The sequence below is a fragment of the Parambassis ranga genome, chromosome 19, assembly GCF_900634625.1.
Source record: "Parambassis ranga chromosome 19, fParRan2.1, whole genome shotgun sequence".
Taxonomy (NCBI): Eukaryota; Metazoa; Chordata; class Actinopteri; family Ambassidae; genus Parambassis; species Parambassis ranga.
In genome coordinates this window covers 6,551,524-6,577,723 of record NC_041039.1, presented here as the reverse complement: position 1 = coordinate 6,577,723, position 26,200 = coordinate 6,551,524, and the positions used below count along the sequence as shown (strand labels likewise).

The following is a 26,200-nucleotide window of genomic DNA, read 5'->3' as shown; positions in this document are numbered from 1 at the left end:
TTTGTTTGCAAAGTTTTAATGAACCAAAAACAATAAATAAATATTTAGCTATTTATGCATTTTCATAAACAGTGCACAAAAGACCAAAAGCAGTAAGAAAACAGGCTTAGAAAAACAACAAACTCAACAGGAGATCAGGAGCTGACATTTATCCATAATCTACATTTAACTCTGTAACTGTCGGCATGTCAGCATGTTATTGTAATTCTCTTATAATGTGTCTTTATGAAGTTTCTATCAAACATCAGCAGTTGGTTTATCCTCACCTTATGTGCAGTTAACATTTCACTCCTGCAGATGGAAACTCCGTCCCTCTGTTCTTGTGTTCGAGCAGCTGTGGAGAAACTGGACCAAACACTCTGAGCTCAGTCAGACACACTTCAGCAGTTGTTACAGCAACGTATAGAGAGCACAGTGTCATTACAGCACTGCTGCAGCAGCAGAGAGTTGAATAGTTTCATCTGTTGGAGCTTTTTGAAGTCCTCTGTGCCAGGTCCCAGTGTCACTGCAGCAGGCATTACAAGTCCTCCTCCAGCAGTGCTTGTTTAATTCTCAGCAGCTCTACAGCCCCTTCAGGGAGGAGACCTTTTTCTTCCGAGCAGCCAGCATCTCATAGAATGGATCTTTGCTGATAGCAGCCCTGCAGGTATAAGGGAGGGAGGAGGGTTACTCCATCATTATCATCATCGTCATCATCAGCATCAGCACCAGTCTAAAGCAGTGTAAACAAAACTGTGACTCACTTGATGCTGTTGATCCATTCATCCTTCTCCTCAGCAGTTGGGGCAGAGATTCTGTAAAAAGTGTGGTTACCCTCGACGACACGGCCATCAGCCTCCGTCTTACACGCCTTGATCACCTGATCCTTGTGGTTGGGGATAAAGAGCTCGAAGCAGTTCTGCAAGGGAGCATGACAAACAGGATGAGTCAGGAGATTTATGTCAACAGGAAAGTGCAAAAGCACAAATGAGATCAAACTTGCAGAAATCATCTTGTGACGGCTGGGTACAAGTGAGTCAATCATGGTTTCCAAGTTGCACTTCTTTTAACAGAATCTTCTTTGTGTCTACGGTTTACTTAAAGCTAATTTTTAATTGAGAAGGTATTGTGATGAAACATTGTAAGGTAAACAGAAAACAGAGCGGCAGTTTACCGGCTTCTTGGAATCTTCAACTTCTCTGATACTGAGATTTTCCAGTGGAATAATCCCCCTGGGCTCCTTATCCTTGTAAACAGGAGAGAAATTAATTTACAGTGAGAGAGCTGTAAGTATAACTTACTCAAGCATTAATGCAGTATTTAGCCAATATCTTTTCGCTGACACAAATACTTACAGTAGTGTATTCAAAGTAGTACAGGCAGTTATCTGTGAGAATAAACCAGCGTCTCTTCCAGGTCTTCACTCGTCCACCTGAGGACAGATTCCAGTTAAAGTCAGAAAACTGCATGGTCAGTTTAATTAACCCTCAGAACCCAAAACCTGTCTGAAATGTATTTTCTTTAATAAAACCGCCAATTATATATTAACATATATTAATTAGTATAATATCGCATTGTGGGACAATTATTCCATGTCTCAAGATTAGTCAGTGTTTGGACCAAGAAGAGTGTGTAAAACCAAAAACATTCTGTCTCTTCAGCACAACTAAAAAGCCATGATTGACAGAAGCTCAATTTTTCATTATGGTGAAAATGTACTTAATGATTGCAATTTATAAATTTCTGTAAAATCAATCAAATAAAATGAATTTTATATGTTTACCTTTTATAACTGTGTTATTTTGCACAGGTCTCTACTTGTAGGAATGACTGTACAGGACTTTATATATTGCAATGAAAAATGAGCATACTGACTAAAATGTGACAGGAATGAAAAACAGGGTTCTGAGGGTTAAAGAGCCCTGACACAAAACGTTGAGGTTAACACTTGGGTCAGCGGCCAGCAGTTAGAAGCAGATGTGATTTTTTTCCCCTACGTCAGTGCACACCAGCAGAAAAATAAATAAATAAACATGAGGGCAGGCTTGGTCTACATTGTGATGGGAGTAAAGATGTGGAGCAGAAGCAAAGCAGTGCATTAAAGCTGAGGGGGTGTGGGTTTTTATTGATACTTACCTCCTGGAGTCAAAACCATGAAGAAACACAAACAAGAAAAATAAATAAGCATTTCACCTTTGTTCTACATAAATCAGTATGTTTATGTCCACTAGAGGGCATTGCTATTTCACACAGACTTATCAGCACTAAACACATACCGAGTTTCAGCAGCCATCCCTCTCTGTCAGGGTTAAAGAAGGTGTGAGTAAGGTCGTTCCCATCATCCTCTGGGATCTTGAATGGTTCGTTCTTGATGCTGTCGTACAGGTTCTGCACAGAAGGGAAAAGTGACTCAATGTGAGTCCACTTTAACTGTATTCAGTAAATCACAGAAAGACATTTAATTTGTGATGGCAGCCGCACCCTGAGCAGGTCCTCTGGCAGATTTCCTCCATCATTGATTCCTCTGTTCATCGCAGTGAACCTTTGAACAGAGGGCTTGTCCTTCACATTGGGGTTGTGCAGACTGGTGTTCAGCATAATCACAGCAAATGATAGCACATAACAGGTGTCTGAAAACACACATACATTTCATGAAAGTAAATTTAAAAAACCATGACTCTTTCAATGGTTCTGATGAAGTATTTAAAATGGAAAGCTCAGGGCATCTCACTGGATTCCAGGCAGTAAATGTTGGATAAAAATGTTCTATAAATATGAACAGAAACTGGTGATTACTCTGAACACATACCCGTGCTCTGAAACACTCCAGGGTTGCAGTGACAGTATCGCTGAGCAAACGCCTCCATCATGCGGTCGATCTTCTGAGCCTCGCCGGGCAGCCTGAAGCTCCACAGGAACTGACGGAGAGCTTGAACCAGGTTCAGGTCTGTAAACTCGTGTAAATCCAGGAAGGCGTGCAGAACTTCAATGTTGAAGTCATCTCTGCACGACACGCATGATCCCACACACAACGGGTACCCACGCGTTCACACACAGACACACACAGGTAAAGTAAACAGAAGGAAAGCAGGATTAGGAAGTGAACGGCGTGAATGGATGAATTTGGAACTGCACCACAGTACATACAGTACATACAGAAGGTCTCAAACTCATGCAAGCATGTACAGTTCTCTAGGTTTGTGTCTCATAATGAGAAAAAAAACAACTGAGGTGTGAAAACTGTAAACATTAAAATTAACAATTTGATAAATTAAATATTGTTTACCTTTCCCCCAGGTAGTCACCAATGGCTGTCTTGTTAAGCCCCTCTCCCTTGTAAAGAAACTGTGCAATGTCGTTGCTTGTGTTTTTCAGCAGCACGCTGTCAATCAAAAAGCGAATCCCCTGAGAGAGAAAATATGAAACCAGACCAGGCAAAGAAATGAGACCAAGTGGTATCATTAGCATTTCATTGCTTGAAGTAATTATCTACAGTTGCAGTTCCACAAGAGGCACTAGGCATAAATTACCTTTGCGGGATCCATGTTGAACTTCTTTCGGCCCATGGCCATCTGTTTATTCCTCTGCATACTTTTCCTAGAAACAGGTCGAGCACAGAGAAAAATCCACAATCAGCACAATCAATAGTCATCTTTAAAGAAAATGTAGGTCTAAATGAACTGGACTTGCTACCAGAAACATGATCACAGGCATTAATATGACCCTGACATCAAACAAAGGTTTACATGTAACTCAGAAGTTTTGCTTATATTTATGAATCAAGCCAAACATCCAGTAACCTTTAGCCTGTGAAGGCAGATTTTTTGTGGTCATTTTCTGACTAAAACTAGGACTGAGAAGAGGGTTGCTGCCTACACACAGCTGAGAGACACTTTACCTCTCTTCAGACAGGCCCAGGCTTTCAATCTCATTGGTCACCTCTGCTATCTCATCCTTCAGCCTCTGAGAGCAGACAGGAGGGGAAACAGAGAGGGGGACCAAACATAAGGAGGAAGAAAAAGAAAAGAACCATTATTTTTTCAGCTTTTGAGCACAGAAACGGAAAGAAAACAAACAAGTTATATATATATAACTGTGTGATGCCTGACCCCTATGGAGATTCTTTGACCTCACTGATGCAATGAACAACACGTGGTTATCTGTTGCAGCAAAATCTCACCGATATCCACTAACAGCCCTGAAAGTGCTGATATTAACTCGCTCTCAGACATGCAGGCTTTCTCTCAGTAGGGGTTATGTGTGACAGAAAATCCTCTCTGGGATCTGTAGCACCTGTTCTGAGGTCAGCCCATAGCCCTTCTCCCCACTCCTCCTCCTCTCGCCTGTGCTGACCCAGATTCATCAGCTCCTTTGCCCATCTTGAGTGTCACACTGGAGTGGACACAGAACTATGTAGGATCAAAGACTTTGACTGGCTTAGCTGTGGTACTTGGGAGAGGCAAAGGTTATAGGAGGAGAGAAACAGATGGAGAAACACTGAGCGCGGCAGAAAAGATACTGGACCAAGATAATTATAGAGGGGGAGCAGATACATGTGTGAAAACACGGCCACATCACCCTCACCTAAGTGAACAGGATTTCACCATGTGTGTTTCCATAGTTACTCCCAAGTATCTATGCCTCCGTCGTCATTATTGAAATATTTCACGACTCATTACCCATCAGCCCCTGAAGGCATGACAAGGCGGAGCTTGGAAGGGGAAAAATGAATCTCCCCCCCGGTAATAAAGTCCATCAATCAGTATACACAGTGACGCTGCTGCCTGGGGGCTGTGTGTGCTTTAATGCACGTCATACATATCCCACACATCCCTATTTTGCTGGCTGCAGATACCGGACATTTCATATATGTTTGGATTGTTGGTTTGGTGGACACACACTGTGTGTCCAGACTAAAACATGTAGTGAATAATTTTAAATACCTTTAGATATGGAAACATCAAACTTTAATTTATCCTATTCAACATTTGTGTGAGGTTGGCATATGAAACCATATCAATGTATTGAATAAGGGTGAGAAATGTGTTTTGTGAGGTCACAGTGAACTATGGCCACCAAACTGTAAACACTTTAAGGCTCAGTCCAAGTAAATTTGCCAACACTCTCCATTTTGTAATTTAAAAACCCTTAAGCATCAAAATCCAATCAGTTCACCCTAAAATCCATGCCAATGTTTGTACCAAATTAGGAGAATTGATATTGTGTTCACAACACATGTTTTCAAAGGTCAGAGTGACTTTAAAAAAGCACTTTGTCCTTCAGTCGTGGTGAATGTTTGTACCAAATCTGAGAAAATTCCATCACAGGATTGTTAAGATATCTCTTTCACAAGAACAGGACTAACAACCCAACAGCATCATTCCTCCAGCCATAATTATTGACATGTTTAAACATTCAGGAAAATCAGTTTTGACAACAATGACTATTGTGATGCCGCATTAATTTTCTTAATACTTCATATGTTCAGCCTTTAAACTGCCACACACTTTACAATTAAAGGAAGACAAAAGGTAATTGTTTGGGGAGAGAACTTCAGGCAGGGTGCTGAAGGAAACACATATACAGGAGGCCACCCCCACACAAAGAGAATCATCTGTCTTAAATGTGTACAGTAACACTCCGTTGGTTATAGTCCTGTACCCCCCACCCCCCGGGAAGCCTGGTTTTGACATGGAGGCTCAAATTAACTCAAGGACACAGACAGAGGGAAGAATTACAATGTGGTGATGAAAAAAAGACGGAAAAGAACAAAACCGGTGTTCTGTAATTTCTGCTCAAATGTTCAGACAACCACACGGTTCACAACAAGGACAAAAAACAAACTTCTTTTCATAGCTATCCAGCTGAGAAGGGTTCTTCAAAACAATTCTGTATTCATCAATACAACTAGCAAGCCATGACTGGCTCAGCTGGGCCTAGAGGGGTACACCACAAAGACAGACCCAAGCTTTCTTTGAGTGAGACAGCTGGACAAAGCCAAAGATCTCAATCATGATCTTGGTATTGGTTTAAAAATGTTATTGTCAATCTAGGCTTTCTGTTTCAGGATTTGTGTGTGTTCACATTAGAGTGGGTGTGGTATTATTTGAAGTAAATTGTACAATTCAGTGCACAATGCCTCTTGATAGCTAAGGCAGCGCTGCAGATAAAACTACAGTATATTTATGATGTATATTAGGTGGAAATAAATTGAAATATTATTAAAAGTTCACAGCATAAATTACTGGTGTTGCCTTGTTAACCTTTTCTCTACGTTTGACCATACAAAAGGATAGACAGAAAGCCACCTTCTTAATCCTGCTAGCTCCACAGACAAAACATTATTGGCTGGACTGCAGGCTTTCTACAGTTGATGATGGGAATACAGTAAAAAACTTAAAACTTCCAATATTATTCTTACTTGTATGTCCTGCAGTAGCTCTTGTTTTCTGCGGCGAATGCTCTCCAGCTCCTGACGCTCCTCCGGACTGAGGTCGTCAGGCACTAAAAACAAAAATACACACAGCCTTTGGATACCAACTTAAACATTATTTTCCATCCCATGGGGATACAGAACAGAAAATATAAATAGATACAAACATATTTTACGTGGTTTGAATGGATTTACAAACTGCAATGCTTCTTTTTTGAAACAAAACAAACAAACAAATGACAAAATATTTAGACTTCCCGAAAGTGCAGCATATAAAAGCTAAAGGCACACAAAACTGGACACAGTCACTTTCTATGAAAAATTACTGTTCTGACTTCCACCCTCCATATGGAACACACCCCTGACTGTAGACTGTGATAGAACAGAAATTCATGTTGTCAGAGACAAATACAATATCTGTGGCAGAAAGATAAGCTAGGATAAGGAAGGGGGAAATACACTGTCTGTCTGGCTTGCGGTTTGAGTGACAAGAAAAGGAGAAACAATATGGTAATAAGGCAGGAAATGTGCTAACATGGGGTGTTACAGCATTGATTATAATTCCCCTTCTCTACTGAGAAATGATGAATAAAGCTTTATTCTGTGGCATATGACATGCTATAACCAGTAAGGAAGTTCTGTTTCAGTTTGTGCTGAGAAACAAGCAGACATGAAATATGAATCAAGCTGTGCTGCTGCTGTTTGGCACACTCATTAGAGGAGTCTTGCTGAGGGGCTCAAGAAAACTTTTATTTCACTTTGCTGTCTTGACCAGGAAAAACTGAGAACAGGGTTTATGTTTAACAGAGAGCCATGGTATGTGTGTGAGGTTTGCTTGTGATGGGAAATTGCTCTGAGCTTTGTGCATCTCTTATCTCCATTTTCCTGTCCTTGTTTTCCCTCTGCTACTGAATAAACCATGCTTTACTAATTGCTGTTCAGAAATGTGATGGATAAACATTTCTAGGTTGTGCCTAGCAAGTGTGTAGCTAAACTCTGATGTGATCAGAGTTCTAACTATATGATATATACTATATTCTAACTATATACTATATGAAGCCAACATGATCAGAGAGAGGCGTATATGAATATGAAGGGGGGGTTTAATCCTCAACTATAAAAGCAAAGCTAACCAGTCATCTGAAAAACTTAATCAGTCATCATCAACACTCGTGACAAGAGTTTCCTGTGGAAAAGGGCACAATTAGTGAAATAACTTCAGAGCACTTAAGAGTAATTATCAGTTCCCCCTCAGGTCAGAATCAAGGCAAATATGACAACTGCACACTGGTTTGTAAGACTTTTTCAGCCATAAATTACGTCTGTCTCCATTCACACAAACATTTTGACTCAAGAAAGATAGAATGCCGTTGTTGGGCTCTAGAGAAAGATGTAGCTACTGTGGGGTAAGGCCTTTATTGACTGGCTTGGATGGAGTCAATAAATAGCGATTTGTTGATTAATCACATCACCTAATGAACGGGTTGGGTCCAACTCAGCAGAAAGACATACTGGTTGTTTAAGTGGCCTGTAAACAATCACACAATATCAGCCTCTTTCATTCATTCAGCGGTGTCTGAAGTAAAATATATCATGAGTGACTGTCGTAACATTTTAGCTAGATGCTGCTTTCTACTGTTGTCCAAAGTTTTACAAAATTCTATCCAGGTTTTCTTGCAGCGTGTTCATGACGCAACACCTCAGGAACCATAAGTCTGTCTGCTGCAGAAAGAAAGGAGTCTACGGATTGGTTTTTGTGGTTTGTACCGCCTTGTACAATAATACAACATTATTTTCAAAGCTATTAACAGCTATTTGCACATCTTGCAGCCACATCTCACATTTCAGAGATTATGGAACCTATAAGCCAACTAATCATTTTTGATAAGAACACACAGACATACTTGGCTCTCACACACGCACAACAAAGAGAAGGGTTTAAGTAGGACAAAGCACCTCTTACTATAAGAGACATTCAAGCATTCACTTTCTCCATCTAATTTTTTCAGAACACCAAAAAAACACACATTCTGACATACATAACAACAGCCTTCTTGCTCTCCAACCAGCTGCTCTGCATAGGCTTGAGGTCATCAAGTATGTGTTTGTGTTGCCAAGTAATGGGACACCTTGTCATAGCAATGCTGCTGATGACCAGCTGCTCAGGACAACCAACAAACCACTTGAATTTTGCTCTCTATTCTTCTCCCACACTCTGCTCTATTTTTTTTATTGCAGTGCAGCACATCCTCCAGACGATGCAGGCAACACATAAAAAGAACTAAACCCACATTATCAATCTGCAGTTACCGTACATTCTGGCTGGGTTTCCGGCTCTGATGAGGTTTCACTGGAAGACGTGACAATACATACTCATTCATGTAACTTTCTTCAAAAAAGCCTAAATGCAGAAGTTATGATGACGCACTGTGCGCCTACACATTTGTGTCATAATCCTGAGGTTCGTACCGAGGAAGGCTTCTGACAGCTGAGTGGCTTCCACACCAAACTCCCAGTCCAATGAAGGTTTGATCTGCCAGTTCTAATATAAATTCAAATCCAAAACGGCACATTCCTACAGACCAGTCTGGTATTTCTACAGCACTGACGAGCTTTCCAATCCCAGTCCTGATCGTGTGGTCCTCCAGTCTCTGTAATCCTCAGACACTCATTCCAGCAGAGGGGAGAGGGGGGAGTAGGCCTGCAGCTAAATGAGGATGAGGACAAATGTGTTTCTAAGCGTGTATGTGTGTGTGTGTGTGTGAGAGAGAGGAGGAAACCCTTGAACTCTCATCTCCCTCTCCCCCTCCTTCTGTCCATAATGACTCCCCCCTCCCTCACAGACAAAAGAGAGCAGGAGGTGCAATTTTGCATGTGTCCTTAAAAACAAATGAGGAGGGTGCAGACAGGAGGTTGACTCGCTTCTCCAGGACACCAAAATGTCACAAACTTTAACCAAACAACAGCTCTGTGTTCAGACAGAAGTAAATCCTCTTTCTCTAAATCACATGTGTTTACTTACAGAAAAGAACATGATCCAGGACCCGGGGCAAAGCTAAATATCTTGCACCATTCAGAAGGAAAATAGTCGGCCATGTCATGGTTTACAAGGCAATAATTGTCCATTTCCATGTTCTCTGGCCCGAGGTTAGAGCTACACCAGAATGATATAATCATTCCTGGTTGCATTCACACAGCCTTAAGGCTTAAAATAAGTACGCACAAACAAATAAGAGAGAACACAGGAGAGAAAAACATCTTTGTAAGACAAAGTAGGGAAATGTCAAGATGAGTCATTTAAAAATAATGGAAAATTGAGCACCAACTCTAAAGCAATAAAAACCTACACTTACTTTTTGACCAAATGAGCTACTGTTCTTTGTTTGATTGCTTTCCCCCCACCTTACTCTTAAACAAACACATATTTCCCAACTGACAGAGCAAGATACAATAGGGTCCATCCTGTAAGAGCAAACTGTCACAGGAAATACCAGTGCAGCTGTGAGGAAGCAGACCTATAATCTAAAATTCATTACTATGCAGTCTGTCTACGGTTCTTAGGGAAACCGAATACTGAAACACACGCAGTATAGAGGACAGCTCATTCATTTTCCAACCAATAAATGGGTGCATTGATTGTATTTATAGACACACGAACCGTCAAGTGCTGCTGCACAATAGGAACAAACCCCCATGAGGTCTGGCCCCAATCCAGATTAATAATAATAGATCCCTTGTACCAGTTTAAAAATACTGCCAGGGACCATTAACACGTCAGTCTGATGAGGACTTGTTGCTTGGGCTCTGCTGACAGGAAATTAAAAACCATGAGCACATAAAACTACATCTTATTTAGGAAATACTTGCAAACTCGCTTTAATCAACTAGACATGAAGTTATGCTAGTTGGCTAGCTAACCTGATTAGCAAAGATGTTAGCCCCGGCATAACTAATAGCGGTTCGGAAAACTTACCAACTCCGTCTTCAGACTTTAGAACCATGTCGGTAATGTAAGTCTACGCCGCCTCCGAAAACAAAGATAAAGTTTACACTTAAACTTTAGAGGTGGAAATGTGTCACTCCGTTTGGCGCTACGGGGGCAGTAAATGACAACTGACTGCAGGCAGACAGCCGGTGTGTGGCAGAGGGGGCGTGGGCGTGGCCTCTGGAGCAACAGCCAATCAGAGCGCAGCTAGCAAAATCCACTGTGTAAACTCAGCCCCTTTCATCTATCTCTCTATCTATCAATATATCTATATATCTACTGGGAATAATAAAAATGATTACCTCAATAATTATTTTAAAATATTATTATATTTAAAAAAACATGTAATTTTGGAGCTGTGGCTGGTGGAGGATGTACCATCACTGTTAATTACTCATTGATCACTCAGAGCTATTGCAAAATAATGGAATTATTTGTAATCTAAGAGCTATTCTTATGATTTTGATTTCTCAGTATCTCATTGTGCAGGGAGAGAGTCAACAGTTAATTTGTGAAATAATGAATTTTAAAATAGCTGTGTAAGGGACACAAATTTGCAGATACGTGGTATATGTGTTGGTGAAATAAAAAGGAAGGGAGAGGAGAGGGTGTGTAGCCAAGGATAGAGGAAAGGAGGGCTAAGCATTGCAGCTGTGCAGTTGAATCAGAGCTTTATTCTGGGTTTGGACACATCAAAAACAGGATATGTTGAGGCGGGGTGGAGGAGAGCTGCAGCAGTTTCACAGTTTAAAGGGTCAGAAAATACGGACACAGATTTTTATATAGACACAGACACAGAAATTTTAGATAGATAATAGTTTAAAAATCTGGACAAATAAATTAACTAAACACCAAAACCAAAGAGCGTGAAGCATATTTTTTGTCTTTGTTGAGTCCATCAAGGCTGTAGTAGAGAGAGAACTCACATGTCTTTGTGCAGTATGACACAGTTACTAAGATATACATCATAAAAATGTAAATAACTGGAATCAGAACTATAGTCTGGGACAAATTGAAAGCTTCACATGCTGTAGGTGTTTAACTTTCACATTTTACACAGCATTTTTAGCTCTGCTCTGAACCGATCAGCAGAACACTCCCTGAATTTGTCCTTGTGTGACTGAGAAATCAGTTATGGCTTCCCTGTTAGCGTGAGTGAGAAATATATATTTATAGAAAAACTTTTGGATTTTATATGCATTTTTTAAAACATGTAAAATAAAATGGTAGTGGTGAAATATTATGATTTTTAATTAGATTTCTATTTAACTTCTGATGTATAGCGTTTAGGTGCAACATCCACCAGTTGTATTCTAGCAAATATTTTCATGATCAATAATCTGTCAATTATCCTCTGTTGCAATCATATTGCATATGATAAGAAAAACATGCAAATATTTCAGAAGCTGGTACCACTGACCATGGACGTATCATTTCTGAGACTAATGCGTAGTTTAAGGTAGACACCATGTTTAATGGGAATCAGCAGTTTAGCATGAAAATCTGGCCATGGCTAATATTTTGGAAGCTAAACATAAAGATGTAATTGTCAAAGGGGGATACAGTATAGCCTGCTGAGTAAATCTGCTTCACAGCTAAAAGGTTTATCTGTGAAATGTGCTGCTAAGGCCCCCGGGCTGTATATAAAGCAGAGGAGGAAGTCCAACTAAGGAACATTCATAAATAAATATAACCCGTGTGAAAGCCCTGCTGCTGCTGCTGCTTACATTATGCTGTAATGGCTAACTGAATGAGCGACAGTGAAAGCACCTGCACAGAGAGAGAGAGCAAGTGGGTTGTGATGGAGATTATGTCACTCCACAGCACCCACAGGGGAGGAGGAGATCCTGGACCAGACTGTGGTGATGGGTGTGCGTCATGTTCTCAAATCAAGCCCACCATCTCATACACACACACACACACACACACACACACTGACTCATGTGTATGTGTGTCCATGAACACATACACAGAAATGTCAAAATCACAGCATGGCACACACACACACACACATATACACACACAGAGCGCTCTGTGTCTTGATAACCTAACTGAAAATCACCACGGCAACTGAACACTGATAGCACTTTGTGCCAGTCTCCATGTTTTCATGTTGTTTATCACATGAAAGCAACAAATATCTGAAATAATAATAACATTAGAGAAATAAAGCACTTTTTAAGCTGGTAAACACAGAACAAGACATTTATATTTTGTGACAAAAACAGGAAGAAGACACACAAGCACTCACCTGTGGCTACAGCAGGTGCTCCTGGTCGCACTGTAGGACAGAGAAATGCCTGAAAACTGGACGCACACAGCTCGCTAACAGTCCCCATCACAACAGCAGCTCTGTTCAGGAGTTTGTGACAAAATCAAGAAGCGACTCAAGCTAAAAAGAATCCTCCCAGCATCTCTTTGCTTCCTTTGAAGTCAGCGTCATACTTTGCTGAAAGGAGCTGGTGAAGTTACCAAGCTTTTCTCTCCTAGCACACACACACTCTGACCAACTCTCGGAAAAGCACTCTCTGCTCTGCCCCCCTCTCTCTCTCTCTTTCTCTCTCTCTTTCTCCTCCCTCCTCACTCTTGTTCACACACTTGACCTCACTCCTGAGCCTCACACACTCCACACATACAAAAACCCCCCACCTCTTTTTAATCTTTTCTTTTACATTGAAAAAAGATGCATGTGGAGTATATATAGACAGATGAGCGCTCACCCACTGCTGTGTCACTTTGAACAGTTGTTAAAGTATTCTTGGAAGTGATGACAAATGTACATGCACACAACCACCTCGCATCATCCTGTTCTACACCCCCACACACACACACTCTGAGTAAACATACACAAATCAGAGGTGGAAGAAAAAAAGAATCCCATACTGAAAACACACTGAGCTAATAACAATGGGCGACTGATAAGTTTGTATCCCAATATCACCCACAACACCACACAAATCACAAAATTTAACTGATCTACGCATCCTTCAGTAGTATTAATGGTACAATCAGTAACAATAAGAGCAGTAAGGTTTTTAGTATTAGTGCTCACAGCGGTGGTATTTGCAAAAGTGGAAGTTGCCCTTGCATATTTCTTTTTTAATAAATCTGCAAACATGTAAACAACACAAATAGAGTGCTGTGTGTACATTAATAAGGAAACAAGGGCTATAACAAACAGTGAAAAATGTAAGGGGGTCTGAATACTTTCTGTACCCACTGTATATACAGCAATAAAGGACCAGTGACACTCTTCTCCTGCTCCATTTGTCTTCCACTCATTAAATCTGTTTCACCCTCTCCTCTCTGTGGAGCTGCCCTCTTTCTGCTGCACTTGACCTCAACCACTGTTGAACTTTTCCTGCTGCTTATCACTCCACAGTGGAGTTCATCTTTTCCTCTGCCAGTCTCTTTCTATACCGCATGACTCAAACTCACAAAAACACCACATAAATGCAGTATATATACATATTATATATACAGTATGAAGAGCGGAGAAAGAGTGGGTGGTGTGATGTAAGCAGTGAACTTTTAGGTGATTTGCATATGAGATTAAATAAACAAAATCTGTTTCTACAGCGCTGGTCTTCGTCAGGCAGTGAGTGAGTGAGGCTGATGAAACTGATTATTTTTCTATATTTGGTGATGAATGCAGTTGGATCCTGCCAGTGGCTGCTCGTCATTTAAACCACAAAACAAATCAACTGCTATCAGTGATTAGGAAGGGGTTGGAGAGTGGCTGCAGTATAATTTTCAGTTTATTCGAACAGTTAAAGGCAGAAAATAATTTTTTAATAAGTAAGTTGAAGTTGATCCCTTTGTTGGCAGTCACAGAGGTCAGACGTTTCTGGTAGTTGGCCACCAAGATTGATAGCTTCTATGGACAGGTGTCTTTTATACAGGTAAGGAGCTGAGAGGGCTCCCAATGTCAGCTTCTTCTGGGAGCCAGAAATCCTGCTGATTGATGGAGGATCAAATACTTATTTCATTCAGGAAAATGTGAATTCATTTATAGTTATTATATTAGTTATATTAGTGAAATGAGGATCAGCTTATTATAAAGACATTGGCGTGACCTGATGGTATCTGTGTTGCTTTTATGGTTACTTAAAACAAACACAAACACAGAAAAACTGTATGCATTATATTTTATTTTGCATTTTATATCTTGAAAAGAGCCAAAACTTTAAATACTATATTTGAAACAAATGTGTCAGTAATTTATATTTTGTGTAATTAAATAAAGATTATTTAGAACAAATTAGCAACATACACCATGACTTTGTGTGCAGTAGTGGCATTGTCTGGTTGAAGACTGAAGCGGTTGACATGTCTCCTAGTGGCCACTGGGTGGCATCAGAATAACAAGGGACAATTTTACTGTGCCTACAGTGAATAAAGAACACCTGGTACTGGACTCTGCAGCTGATAATAACATATTTTATAATATACTGTGCCAGATATATTGGAATATATTTTAAAACTCTGTTTTTCTTTATTTAAAGCTGGTGATTAACCAACCTGGTGTTGGAAAATCAAGATTGCAAAGCAGAAGTCTATTTATTTACGTATTTAAGAGTTACCCAACATCTTTTAAACACAAAAGAGACAACCTGTACCAACACTCTTCGCTCACACGTCTTATCTGATGCACAGACCTGACTTCAGCTCTGCCAAAGAAGAAGAAGTGAAAGCAGCTGATTATTAAAATCCTGTTTGAAATCACAGAGAGAATGAACAAAGATGACAAAACCGCCCAATCTGGGCCCTGCCTACACATTTCTCAAATACTTTCCTAGTTGAGTCGATTACCACATCAACTTGCCCTTCTCACAGTACGGCCTCAGAGCTCCGCTCTCACATCTAAGCCCCTCACACACTGACAGCCTCAGTGGGAAGTTAGGAGCGGCCAAACAAAGGCCAAAGTCTGACTGCTTAAAATGCCAGCATCACAAATGTGGGGAGGTTAAAATCACATAAATACCACAGTCCTGTTTTTTAAAGAGCCACCGGATCTTTTGTATGAAGGGTGGAGACTCACAGAATTCAAAACTGAACAGAAAAAAAATATTTCATGTACTTTAGAGACTTTATGACTTGATATTAAGATGATATGTATAACACAGCTCAGGTAAGTTTGTATTTATGGATGTTTATAACCAAAGCTAACTGTCCAAAGTTGTATCATAAATACACATAACTCTTGTCTAACACAAACAAAGACAATAATAATAGCAAGTGGAATGTTGATTATCCTGAAAATAATCCCTCAATAATCTCTTAGAGTAATCCAGAATAAATTACAGCATGTTTACTGTCTTTTTAATCTAGTTGCACATGCAATGTTCATTAATTTAAAAGATTGTTTTAAGTAAAGAAAACTGCAGTTGATCATGAAGAAGAAATACAGTTCAGTTTGATCATCTCATCTGCATCAACATATGTCACCAATATGGCCGTCACTTTATTAATTTATTAATCCCAAAATTGGAAATCCAAGAATTATGGTATAATTTAAACAGGTTAACCAGGGCGCCACAGCTTTTTCTGACTTCTACTAAACAGATATTTGACGCTTAAAAATAACACACAGACAGGGTGGACTCTTTGAAACTTGTGTTTTTTATTTGATAATACTGAATATTTTGTCCTTCGCCTGGACTTACACAAAGCATCAAACACATGCACAGTCCTCTATTCACACAAGAAACCCCATTTCTAATTTCTGAACCCCTCTCCAAAAAGGATTAAATCGCTCTCACTCTCACGTTACTCCAGCGCAAGAGGACCTTCTCAGCCCGAAACTACAGCTAAAGACATCATAGACAAAGACAGCGAAAAAACACACAAAAATCAGGACAGGTATAATAATAACACTGAAAAAATACAAAGTAATGGAAACTGGAAGGAGTTTACTTTTAAATTATGCCTCTAATACTCCATCATATATATATTTTTTTGTTAATGTAGCTTGAGGTGTATAAAACAGCACTGTAAACTTTGAGTAACTTGCTTTCTAGGACAGCGATAAAGCTTTCAATAATAACTGGAAGGAGCAGGAAAAGACAAGTCAAAGCTAACATTAAGCGTGTTAAAGACCTTTTTACCGTCCGCGAGGATATACTGGCAAATCATGAAACTGCTGTTTGCATTTACAATCAACAGATAATACAAAGACACTGAAGTCACATCCCACAAGCTCCTTTTGTCTCTCTTTCACACATAAAATCTGCAAAAAGATCCCTTATATCCAAACCTCTCACACGTCCGCTTTGTTTTTTTCACTGCAAGTACCATTTAATCTGATAGAGATGTTAAGAATATGCTTGTGAATATGGATCACCAAAAGCACTCAAAATAGGCAAAATCTGCACCTGAGGTGGATCTGTCGGTTTTGGGCGAACGATAATAACTTTCACATCAGAGTGTTCAGGCTCTTGTCTTTACCGGAACTCATCCTCAAAAAGTGCAAATCTAGTTCTAATGCAGTAAATAATAATAATAATAATCAAGTCAAACAACAAAAGTATATGCATAGGTACTGTACAGCTACATAGAGGGGAGGGAGAGGGGTGAGGAACTGGTTTTCTGATTGGACTCTGATTGGGCATTGGTTGAAGAGGTGAGCCTGTTTAAATTTAGAGTGCTCATCTTCACGCAGCATAGACTGGTCCAGTGAGGCCTGTGATGGTCACAGGCATCAGTTAAAAAAAAAAAAAAACATCACCACTAAAGAAGATCGTCAGCCATGCAACATGAATCATGTTCTTTTTAAAGAAAGCGTGCTGTGGGCGTCCCACGTCACCAGTGGCAAAACAATTCCCAGCAGAGAAAATGAGAAAGGCATAACCTAATATTAGTGTTCAGAGAGAGGGAGACAATCGTGTTTAAAAAAAAAGGCAACTTGGCTTTGGAATAAGATGGAGGATGAGGTAATAAAACACAATGTGTAATGAATATTCGTCTGATGATTGGGGACTGATTAGTGGAGAGCAGAGCTGTTAAAGAGCTTTGTGGGGCAGGAAGTGCTCTGTCTCATGGAGGATTTTCATCCTCCTGACGCCAGCCTCAGGAGGAAGTTATATCATCACTTGACCAGTCTATGTCTCATGATGCTATTTTATGTTTTTACACAGATGCTGCGTCTGACAAGAACCTCTGAGACTCTGCAGTAATGTTGAGGTTTTAAAGCTGCCTCAAAGAGAGTTGAAAGGTTGTTTTCAGACCAGCAGGTGATTTCAGTCACATTACTTTTTTAATTATTAAAAAATCTTTGCATGGTGTTTTTAAACTTTTCATGGAATTGTTTACATTTATCTCCGTCTGCAGTGGGCAGTCACGTTGGGTGACTAAGGGTCCTCGGCATCCAGGAACTCCTTCTTTGGTGGTGCAACGCCGCGGTACCAGGAGCAGGAGCCATCTGCCCTTTTGACACAGGCGTAGTGGTTGGCTTGGCGTCCGTGCACCTGCTTCTCGATCATCAGATCCGTCCAGAGGCACTCCTCGGGAGCCGAGATCTCGCAGGGCAGGGAGGGGCAGCGCACAATCTGCAGAAACACAAAAAACAGTCACCCAATACAGAGTGCACAGTCTGCATTATCAGCCCCACTGTTTATGATTACTGCTGTGGCTTCACTTTAAAAGCATGACATGTCATGGGTTTTCATACAGATAATGCTGCTGATTAACTAAAACCTCTGAGGCATCATTATGCAGCCCAAGTACTAAAGTCAGAGCCTGCAGCTAGGCACTGCATGATCCCATCAAATGGTTGAGGAGATGCCAGAGAAGCCAGGCTGTGGCCACAGCTGCACTAGCCTTGCACTAGAAAATGAGAGCTTGCTGAGAGTAGGCAGTGAAGTTATAGGATTTTCAAGTGTTTGGCCAACAGTGTGACATGTGAGTGGTAACACTGAACAGACTGACACCTGTTGCACCATTTACGTGGGAATTCCGATATATTTATGTTGTTTTTCTAGGTGACTGGTGAAATAAAAACACATTTGCTTTCTATACAAAAAGGCGTCCATCACTAATAGCTACAGCCATGAGGTTGGCTTAGTGTTCGGACTTAAAACAGAGGGAACACCTAATCTAGCTTTGCCCAAATGTAACTAAATTAGCCTCTAAAGCTCAATTAGCATTTTTCATTGTGTTTAAACAGTACAAAAACTCACATGGCTCATGTCTCTTCTTGTTTGGTCTGTCATGTCTGAATCTGTACTGCAGAAACAGTTTTTTATTCCAATAGGTAAATGATGCACACACCCAGATGTTCCTCTGCTAATGACTTACCTTGCAGTCACAGCCCATCTGGTAGCGCTGGCTGAGGCTCTTCTTCTGGGTGGTGCTCAAGGAGTCCCAGTGCATAATATAATCACACAGGGTCACATGCATGCGGCCGCCAGCCTCAGCCTTGCCTAAAAGAGAACAATGCAGGATCATGTGGCTTCAGACTGACAGACACGTGACAGAAGAATCAGACATAACAAGGTGCAGGCATCAATCACACACAACAGATAACAGATTCTGAGGTACAACTAGATAGCAATCTGGTACTCTTCATCATCAGCACAGATCAGAAGCCCTCATGAAAACTCAAAACAAGGTGATATTTCAAATGGAGTTTACATATCTGTTAAAGCTGTGTCCTCCTCACTATCTGTCTATAAAGCAGCTCTCAACATGTTGAGGTCTAGTACATCAGTGCAGACGGGCCTGACTCACGTTACACAGATACTCTTCCGACTGTTAACCCTTCAACCTAACAAGAGGATGAATCATTTTCAAAAAGATGCCCTGCTCGGCAGAAAGCTTTCTTTCCCACTGCTCCAGTCTAAGAGGAAATGCTGGCTTCAGCAGTTCCTTCTCGTACAACTCTATGTAATTTGGGGCGACTGTGTGCGGGTGCATCCCGTCTGTAATGAGGAAACCAGAGCATGAATGACATCATGATCTTTACTAGCTGCGTGTGCGAGACTCATTCTGATGGCAAGCCTTAACTTAAAAAAACAACTCTTATCTAGCCTATTGTCAGACTACAGCCTGCACATGGTGAGATGTTAAGCTAACCATCATAAAAGGGGCCAAACAGCTAGTCATGTTTTTAAGATGGAAACACTGAAGATGTATAATGTTAAGGTTTTGCAATGATGAGAGGGCTTGAAAGTCTTAAGCAGCTTGTGTAAGGAACAGGTGTACACAAGCGAGCACTCATGCTGCCACCAAATTCTGAAGGTCTCTCGCTGCAAGGCACATTTCTATGTTTTTCCATTTAGCCAGATAAGTTCATAGCTTTGTCTCCAAACACAGATTGCTCTGTCTGAAGGGTAAGATTATCTATATACTCAGCACAGGTTTATAACGATGATGATGTCTTCACTGTTCTGTGTCAAGGATGTTGACTATTGTTGGCCCGTATTTCACTGAAGATAGCACATGAAGTGATAAACATTAACCTTTGTAGAGACTAACAAATGAACTACGTTCTCTTCAGCAGCAGAAAGAAGGAATATGAAAAAACCCAATCACAATCCCTTTTTAACTCTAACTTTCAACTGTGTCTCAGTTCAAGCTGTACGACAGACTCAGTCCCTCCCAGGCTCCACAGGGTTTAGTCAGCAGTGTATCATTACCCGTAATAATATAAACAGTAACACCTCCGACAGGAGAATTGCCCGCTACTGGTCTTTATCCAATCTCATGTTTATCTGACTGCCTGGCTGTATCTGATTATCTGTTTTTGAATTCCTGTTGCTCTTATGTCTGTCTGTTCATCTCTCTGTAAACTTTCACTTTTATTTTTCTTTATTAACAATTGAAGATGTTTTCCTTATGCAACATGGCTTCAGATGAGACACAAGATAAGCTCCAGAGCATAACCAAGAAAACATGAAATCTCAATCACACCTGAAATCAGGTACTCCTTTTTGTTAGTGGCATCCAGGGTCACACCGCAGACAGCGGACACAGGAGCAGTGAAAACAGCCTCGATGTCCTGGTTAGGCCCCTTGAACATCTAGAAGCAAACCAACGCATCATCAAACTCTTTCACTAAAACACTGGGAAGCGACTGGATGATTTTCTTACCTTGATTTGTTTGACCTCATACTGGATCCTCTTGATGGGGTTCCCATAGATATCATTCCCAGAATCCACCTCTCTCTCTCCCACCACCTTCGCTCGAATCACTGTTGGAGAAACAGGACCATATTGTCAGAACAAAAGGGACCACAGAGTATATCTGATTATTGAGTCTCCACTCTGCGCCTTAAGACCGCTAACCAGAAAATGTAATTAACAGTCCATTGTTACACTGAAACAATAACACTGAATCATCATCCAAACTGTTGATTCTCCCTGACCACATCTCAGGCAAACAGAGGAACCCAAACAGCCTCCACAGCAGGTTGAAGCCTCATGTACAAATACCACAACAAAATGAGCTTCAGCATCTACTACAGTCCAGTCAATGAAAAACTGGCCAGACACGCCAATGCACTGTCAATAAATATCACAGGACCCGATTTGAGGATTAGAGAATTCAACTTGAAAGCTGATATACAAAGAAAGACTTGGCCACAGGCTTGTTTCTCGGTGTGTGTATGTGTGTGTGTGTTTTAATGGCCTGACTGACTTCAGGCTTCTGCTATGCTTAGGGCATTTATTCAGAATGGAAAATATGAGCAATTGAAAGAGGAAAAAAATATAAAATAAGCAGGAACAGAGGACACGTACACATAGATAAACACACATACAGCTGAGTGCTCTTGCTCTTACACCCTTGGGTTCGGTTTATGGCTTGGAGCAGACACAAATATGGGGGTTCATGGCTCCCTGAGTTAATAACGTTTCGTTCTCCTGCTCCTTCCCTCGCTACCCCCCCCCCCTTTTTCCTGCTGATGCAAGATTAAGGCTTTTCTGCACACGTAACTAAAAGGCTTATTTAACAGCCAAAACACTATAAACACTCTCTCTGTTTAGCAAAAGGGTTCATTTTTATTCAATAAACATGTCAGTTCTTTGTTAATGTGAGAGGTGTGGACATCCTATAGACCTCCTCTGTGGGTGCTTGTCAAAACATCCGAAGTGGAGTTGCAGTTCCCACAGTGGCCTCTTGAGGGTTGCTGTGGGAACAACTTCAAATGACAGGGTGACTTATGCCCCTCATTCTACCTAGTTGCCTGTACTTGGAATAACCAGAGTTAGGATGCATTTCCATAACCGTAAACATTCTTCAGAAAACCTGTGGGTGACCTCACAGAAGGATCATCATGCTGCCTGAAGTTGTTATGTAACCTTAACAGTAGACACTATGCTGAATGTGATGGCATGGTCCCTAAATGTCTGATGGCAAAACAACATCTGACATATTGGTCAGTGTCTTCTGCTAATTCACTGGCAATGCAATAAGGAGCTATTTTTAGCAAAACCTACAATGAGACACATGCAAAAAGTAAGCGAGGTGGTGGAGACCAAATACAGAGCAAAAACAGTGGACTTGCCTCTAAAGCTCGTTCATCATTTTCTTGACTGTATTGGAAGACTGACAGGAAACAATAGGAATAAAGCAGCAAGGGTGACATCTCAAGGCACCTTACGAGTATTTCTTTAGTATTTTCCTGGAAAAACTGTGTGAAAAAGTGGGCTGTTATCTACATATTTAAACCATCCTCTCGCTGAAGGCCTGCTTTCACTCTGCCTTTGGCCTTTCGAAACAACACTTTGTTTTCTAGCATAAGCTGGCTCTGAATACTGGAACTCTGAGGTGATTTATACACCACGTTTCTCAAAAGCAAACTCCTACATTTCAGCTGCACTCTGATCCTTATGCAAATGCGCAGCCGCAGCCAGAATACACACATAAACACGCACGCAGCAGTATACCTTGCTGGCTTTAGCTCCTGCATTCCTCCCAGTTTTTCCGCTCTCATTTCCTGACCTCATTCTGAGCCACAAGCTAATGAGCAAAGATACAGCAGCAGGGCACAATACTGAGGAGAAATGAACCTGTTGTTCACTATGGATTGCTGTTATGGGAGCTTATCTGTCTGCAGACATGTTTATTTCTCAGCGCCCCCTCCCAACCTGCAAAAAAGCCAGAGTGTATCATCCTGTGCAGTCTAAACAGCATGCCGCGTCGGTGGCAGACTACACAGCATGATGTATAAAACAACACAGACTACCAGGGGGCCTTGCAGGCGGGTGAGCCTCACCGTAGGTTGATCCTGAAGGCAACTGATCAGCAGCAGTCAATCTGCAGCCAGAAGCTCCATCCATAAACCACCAGCTGACCCACATTTTGACTGCTCTCCTACCCTTCCAACCAACAACACTTAATGACTTATACATGCGTATAAGTGTTACTACTACGCAATGTTTTCCATGCAAATCCCCATATGAACACTTCCACCACATCCTAAGTGCCCCCCACCACCACCACATGACGATCATTTTCTTTGTTCATACTCCAGTGACCACCAAACCATCCCTGTCTATCCTGGTGTGGTTTGCTCAGCTCCAGACGAATGTGGGCTTTCTGTTTAACCTGTTATTTGAATGGAGACGGACGGTCCTCAAACACAACCCAGCCACCATTTAAGGACCTCCAGCAACATCTGAAACTGCTGTTGGACATCTTGATATAAGCTGTGTCTGTATGATAGCCTTCAAAGGGAACACCAAAAGTTGGTAAATGGGACAGTCTACACAATGGAAAACTTCCTGATAATCATGATATGCCTCTTATGTGAAATAAACCTTATAGACTTTTTAAATGTGTATCCTTTAGCTGTTAAAAATTCGTTTTGTGACGTCTGCTGTCTTCTAAACAGAACACAACAGTTGCTGGCACACACTGAATCCTCGGATATGCTGGGCTGCAAAGGATCCACCTGATGCGTCCTTCATTACCTGGGGAAAAATGTATGCATTTGTTGGCTGCTTTTGTAGGAGCTGTTGAAATGGTATGTTCCTGTTGCACCATGGTGATGCAAAAGATTGATAAATATGTCTTTCGCAAGATGCAATTGGGACACAACTGCAATGGACCTCCACACAATACAAAGACAACACAACATTAGTTTTTAAGGCTGCATTGTTGTTTGTTATGGTTTTAGAAAGAAATGTTAAAACAAAGTCAACACAAATGTGTTTTTTATTTGAAAAACAGTTGAAAATGTGTGAATGTTTTTATAATCAGAATGTGCCAAAAATACTAATATACACAACATTTTACATTTGATAACTATGTATAAATCAATATTCTAATAATATTAATACTAAGAGTTTGATTTGTTTCCAGTGCAGCAACTATTGCATTAATGGTTAAACTTTGGAGACATGGACAATGCCTTGCTGTCCACCCCAGCTTCTCTGTGCAGGCAGCACAGGGACTTCCAGAATGCCGAACCAAGCAGCCAGCCTGAGGACAGTCTGACTGGGCAGGGCAGCGGGGAAGTTCCCCTCTGCGGGCAGCAGATTTATATGACAAGAGGATGTTTGTCTCTGCACATGCATATTGGCGAGTGTGTGATTGTGTGGTAGGTGCATGACAGTGCGCGATTTTTATGGCTTGTGGTCTGACCCAGGGCATCACTTTGCATGAAAAACAGAAGGTGACACACACACACAGACTGGTTCCTGCCTGCACAGTATGTGTATCAACAAGCAAAGAGTGGGATCCATTGCACTATAACAAATCTCAAAATGTCAGACCATGTAACTCAAGACAATGTCTCTTCTTTGTTGCTCACTTCTGCAGAACATTATCAGAGCATTTCTCACAGCAGATTGCGGCTTCACCCTCAGATCCACCCTTATAATCACAGCTGGACAACATGCATCCTGCTTGAGCTAACAGAATCTTTACTCATCTTGACTCATACACCCTTTAAAAACAAGCAATACTCTGCTCTCCTGTTAGGACATCCTGCCTCTAAGTCCTGCCAGCTCAGTGTGATATTGAGTCACACTTGAAAATAGACTGTCAAGCAACACAAATGCACATCTTGAAGCAGCCACAATAATGTGGCCTTCAACTTCCTCACTGATACCACGGAAATTTACACTTGCACTGTTACTTTTATTGCTTTTTTTCCCCCTGAAACACACCCCGCTCTGACAGCCAGATGTCATCTATAGCCATTGTGTGTCTGTGTGTGTGTGTGTGTGTGTGTGTGCGCGTGTGTGTGTCCCTGTGCTGCACCGGAGCAAAGTTGGGAAAACCCCAGAAACATTCCTGTAATTCCTCCCAGCACCACCCCGCACAGGAAGAAACTGGACAGGAATGGAAATAAAGGGAAAAAAATAAATGGGGAGGAAAGCTCGAGGCGTGACATATTCTGTGGTTGCGATCCAATCCCCCCCACCAGAAGCAAACGTTTCTCCTCACTTTCTCCATCCCTTGTCCTCCTCTCTGGTGCCACGTTGCCCTGCGAACAGCAGACAGGCAGGCAGCGTCCCGGAGCTGCTGAGGGTGAAGGCTGGTGGTAAACACACGCTCGGCTCCAGGGGCTGAGACATTATGTTGATCCTAGGCTCCTTCATAGGTATCTACACTAACGCAGTGCACAGCCAGAGAGTGGATTTAGGAGGAAACTCAATCACAAAGTTCATAATTAACTCACCACGAGTGTAACACATGGACATAACCATAACTATAACTCCTATACACAGAGGTGTGTGTGTGTCCTGCTTCTATGACACTGTAATTAATCTCCAAACAGCACTTTAAAGGTCTGCGCTTGTCAATATGACACTGCAAATTATGCCATTGCGTTCTGCGTATGTGCGTGTCTGTGCAGTCTGAATGCAGCACAGACCGTCTGGCCTTGAGGAGCAACACCTCCCTCCAGGCTTTCCAGCGGTTTCCAGCAGCTCTGTGAGCCCATTCAACTCGCCCCAGAGGCGCGCCGAGCTAGTGGCAGAGCACCGCTGTAGCCAATAGACAGTGTTCGGAAGCCCAGAGCAACAAGGGCCGTGTAAACAACAACAATAACAACAACAACACTCACACAGCAGTGTTGCATGTTGTACTCACCTACGTCGGCGTTGCAAAACGCCTGTTGCGGGTGTACCGGAGCGCAGCTGCACGCTTCCGCGAGGTCCTCCGGTCGCCACAGGACCAGCAGCGCGAGCGTGTAAAGGATGCCGTGAACGGAAAACGGCATTTTGGTGACCAGTGACGCGATGTTTTTCAGCCTCTTCGTCTCTGTGTGCTGCGTTGCAGTGGAGATCCAGCGGCAGCGTCCCCTCCTCCGCCTCTTCTTCTTCTTCTTTCTCTTAAAACGACAGACGTCAACAGCACGGGACGGCCTGCGCGCTCAGCTGCACTTTAACGGGGAGGTTACGCGGTGTGTCGATACACCTCCTGAATCCGTCCTGGCGACTGTCAGCTTCTGTCTGTCTTGTTGGACTGTTTTTGTTGCGGGGATCGAGGCGTTTTTATAAAGCTGCCGTGCGACTCCTCCCCCGGCGGCGGTGATAGCTGAGCCAGCAGAGGGCGCTGTCTCCCAGGCGGCCCTGTGTGAGGGTCAAAAGGTGCCTGAAACATTTATGTTTGTTTGTTTTAACCTTGTGGATGAGAGTTTAGAGATCAAAACTAACACGAACAATATATTTTAATAAACATTAAAATCTATTATTATGTGTTTATTTTCTCTAGCTTACCTTTTAAATATTACTTTGTTATATTTAGAGAAGCTTGTGAGAAACATCCTGTTTCTTTTTGTGTTATTGTTATTGAAATGGTACATTTGAATCTAACTAAACTAACTAAATGAAATACTTTTTAAAACATTATG

The 26,200-nt window shown here is 41.5% G+C and overlaps 2 protein-coding genes across 5 annotated transcripts; both read right to left on the bottom strand.

Annotated features, from left to right (window-relative positions):
* cyth1b (cytohesin 1b) lies at positions 1-12,869 on the bottom strand. 4 transcript variants are annotated; one of them, XM_028431338.1, is made up of 12 exons: positions 12,649-12,869; positions 6,401-6,483; positions 3,878-3,942; positions 3,510-3,576; positions 3,266-3,384; positions 2,789-2,982; positions 2,461-2,609; positions 2,255-2,367; positions 1,335-1,413; positions 1,154-1,225; positions 744-898; positions 1-640 (listed from the first exon to the last, which is right to left on the bottom strand). In XM_028431338.1, the coding sequence occupies exons 1-12, from the start codon at positions 12,734-12,736 to the stop codon at positions 562-564; spliced, it is 1,263 nt and encodes a 420-aa protein (XP_028287139.1). In that variant the 5' UTR covers positions 12,737-12,869; the 3' UTR covers positions 1-561. The 4 variants fall into 4 exon arrangements, with proteins under 4 accessions (XP_028287139.1, XP_028287140.1, XP_028287141.1 ...); XM_028431339.1 differs by lacking the exon at positions 12,649-12,869 and adding an exon at positions 10,386-10,545; XM_028431340.1 differs by lacking the exon at positions 12,649-12,869 and adding an exon at positions 8,882-9,155.
* A 3,129-nt stretch (positions 12,870-15,998) lies between these two features.
* On the bottom strand, positions 15,999-25,837 carry timp2a (TIMP metallopeptidase inhibitor 2a). The gene is made up of 5 exons (XM_028431082.1): positions 25,438-25,837; positions 20,487-20,587; positions 20,307-20,415; positions 18,693-18,817; positions 15,999-17,944 (listed from the first exon to the last, which is right to left on the bottom strand). The coding sequence occupies exons 1-5, from the start codon at positions 25,565-25,567 to the stop codon at positions 17,747-17,749; spliced, it is 663 nt and encodes a 220-aa protein (XP_028286883.1). The 5' UTR covers positions 25,568-25,837; the 3' UTR covers positions 15,999-17,746.
* Positions 25,838-26,200: the final 363 nt, after the last annotated feature.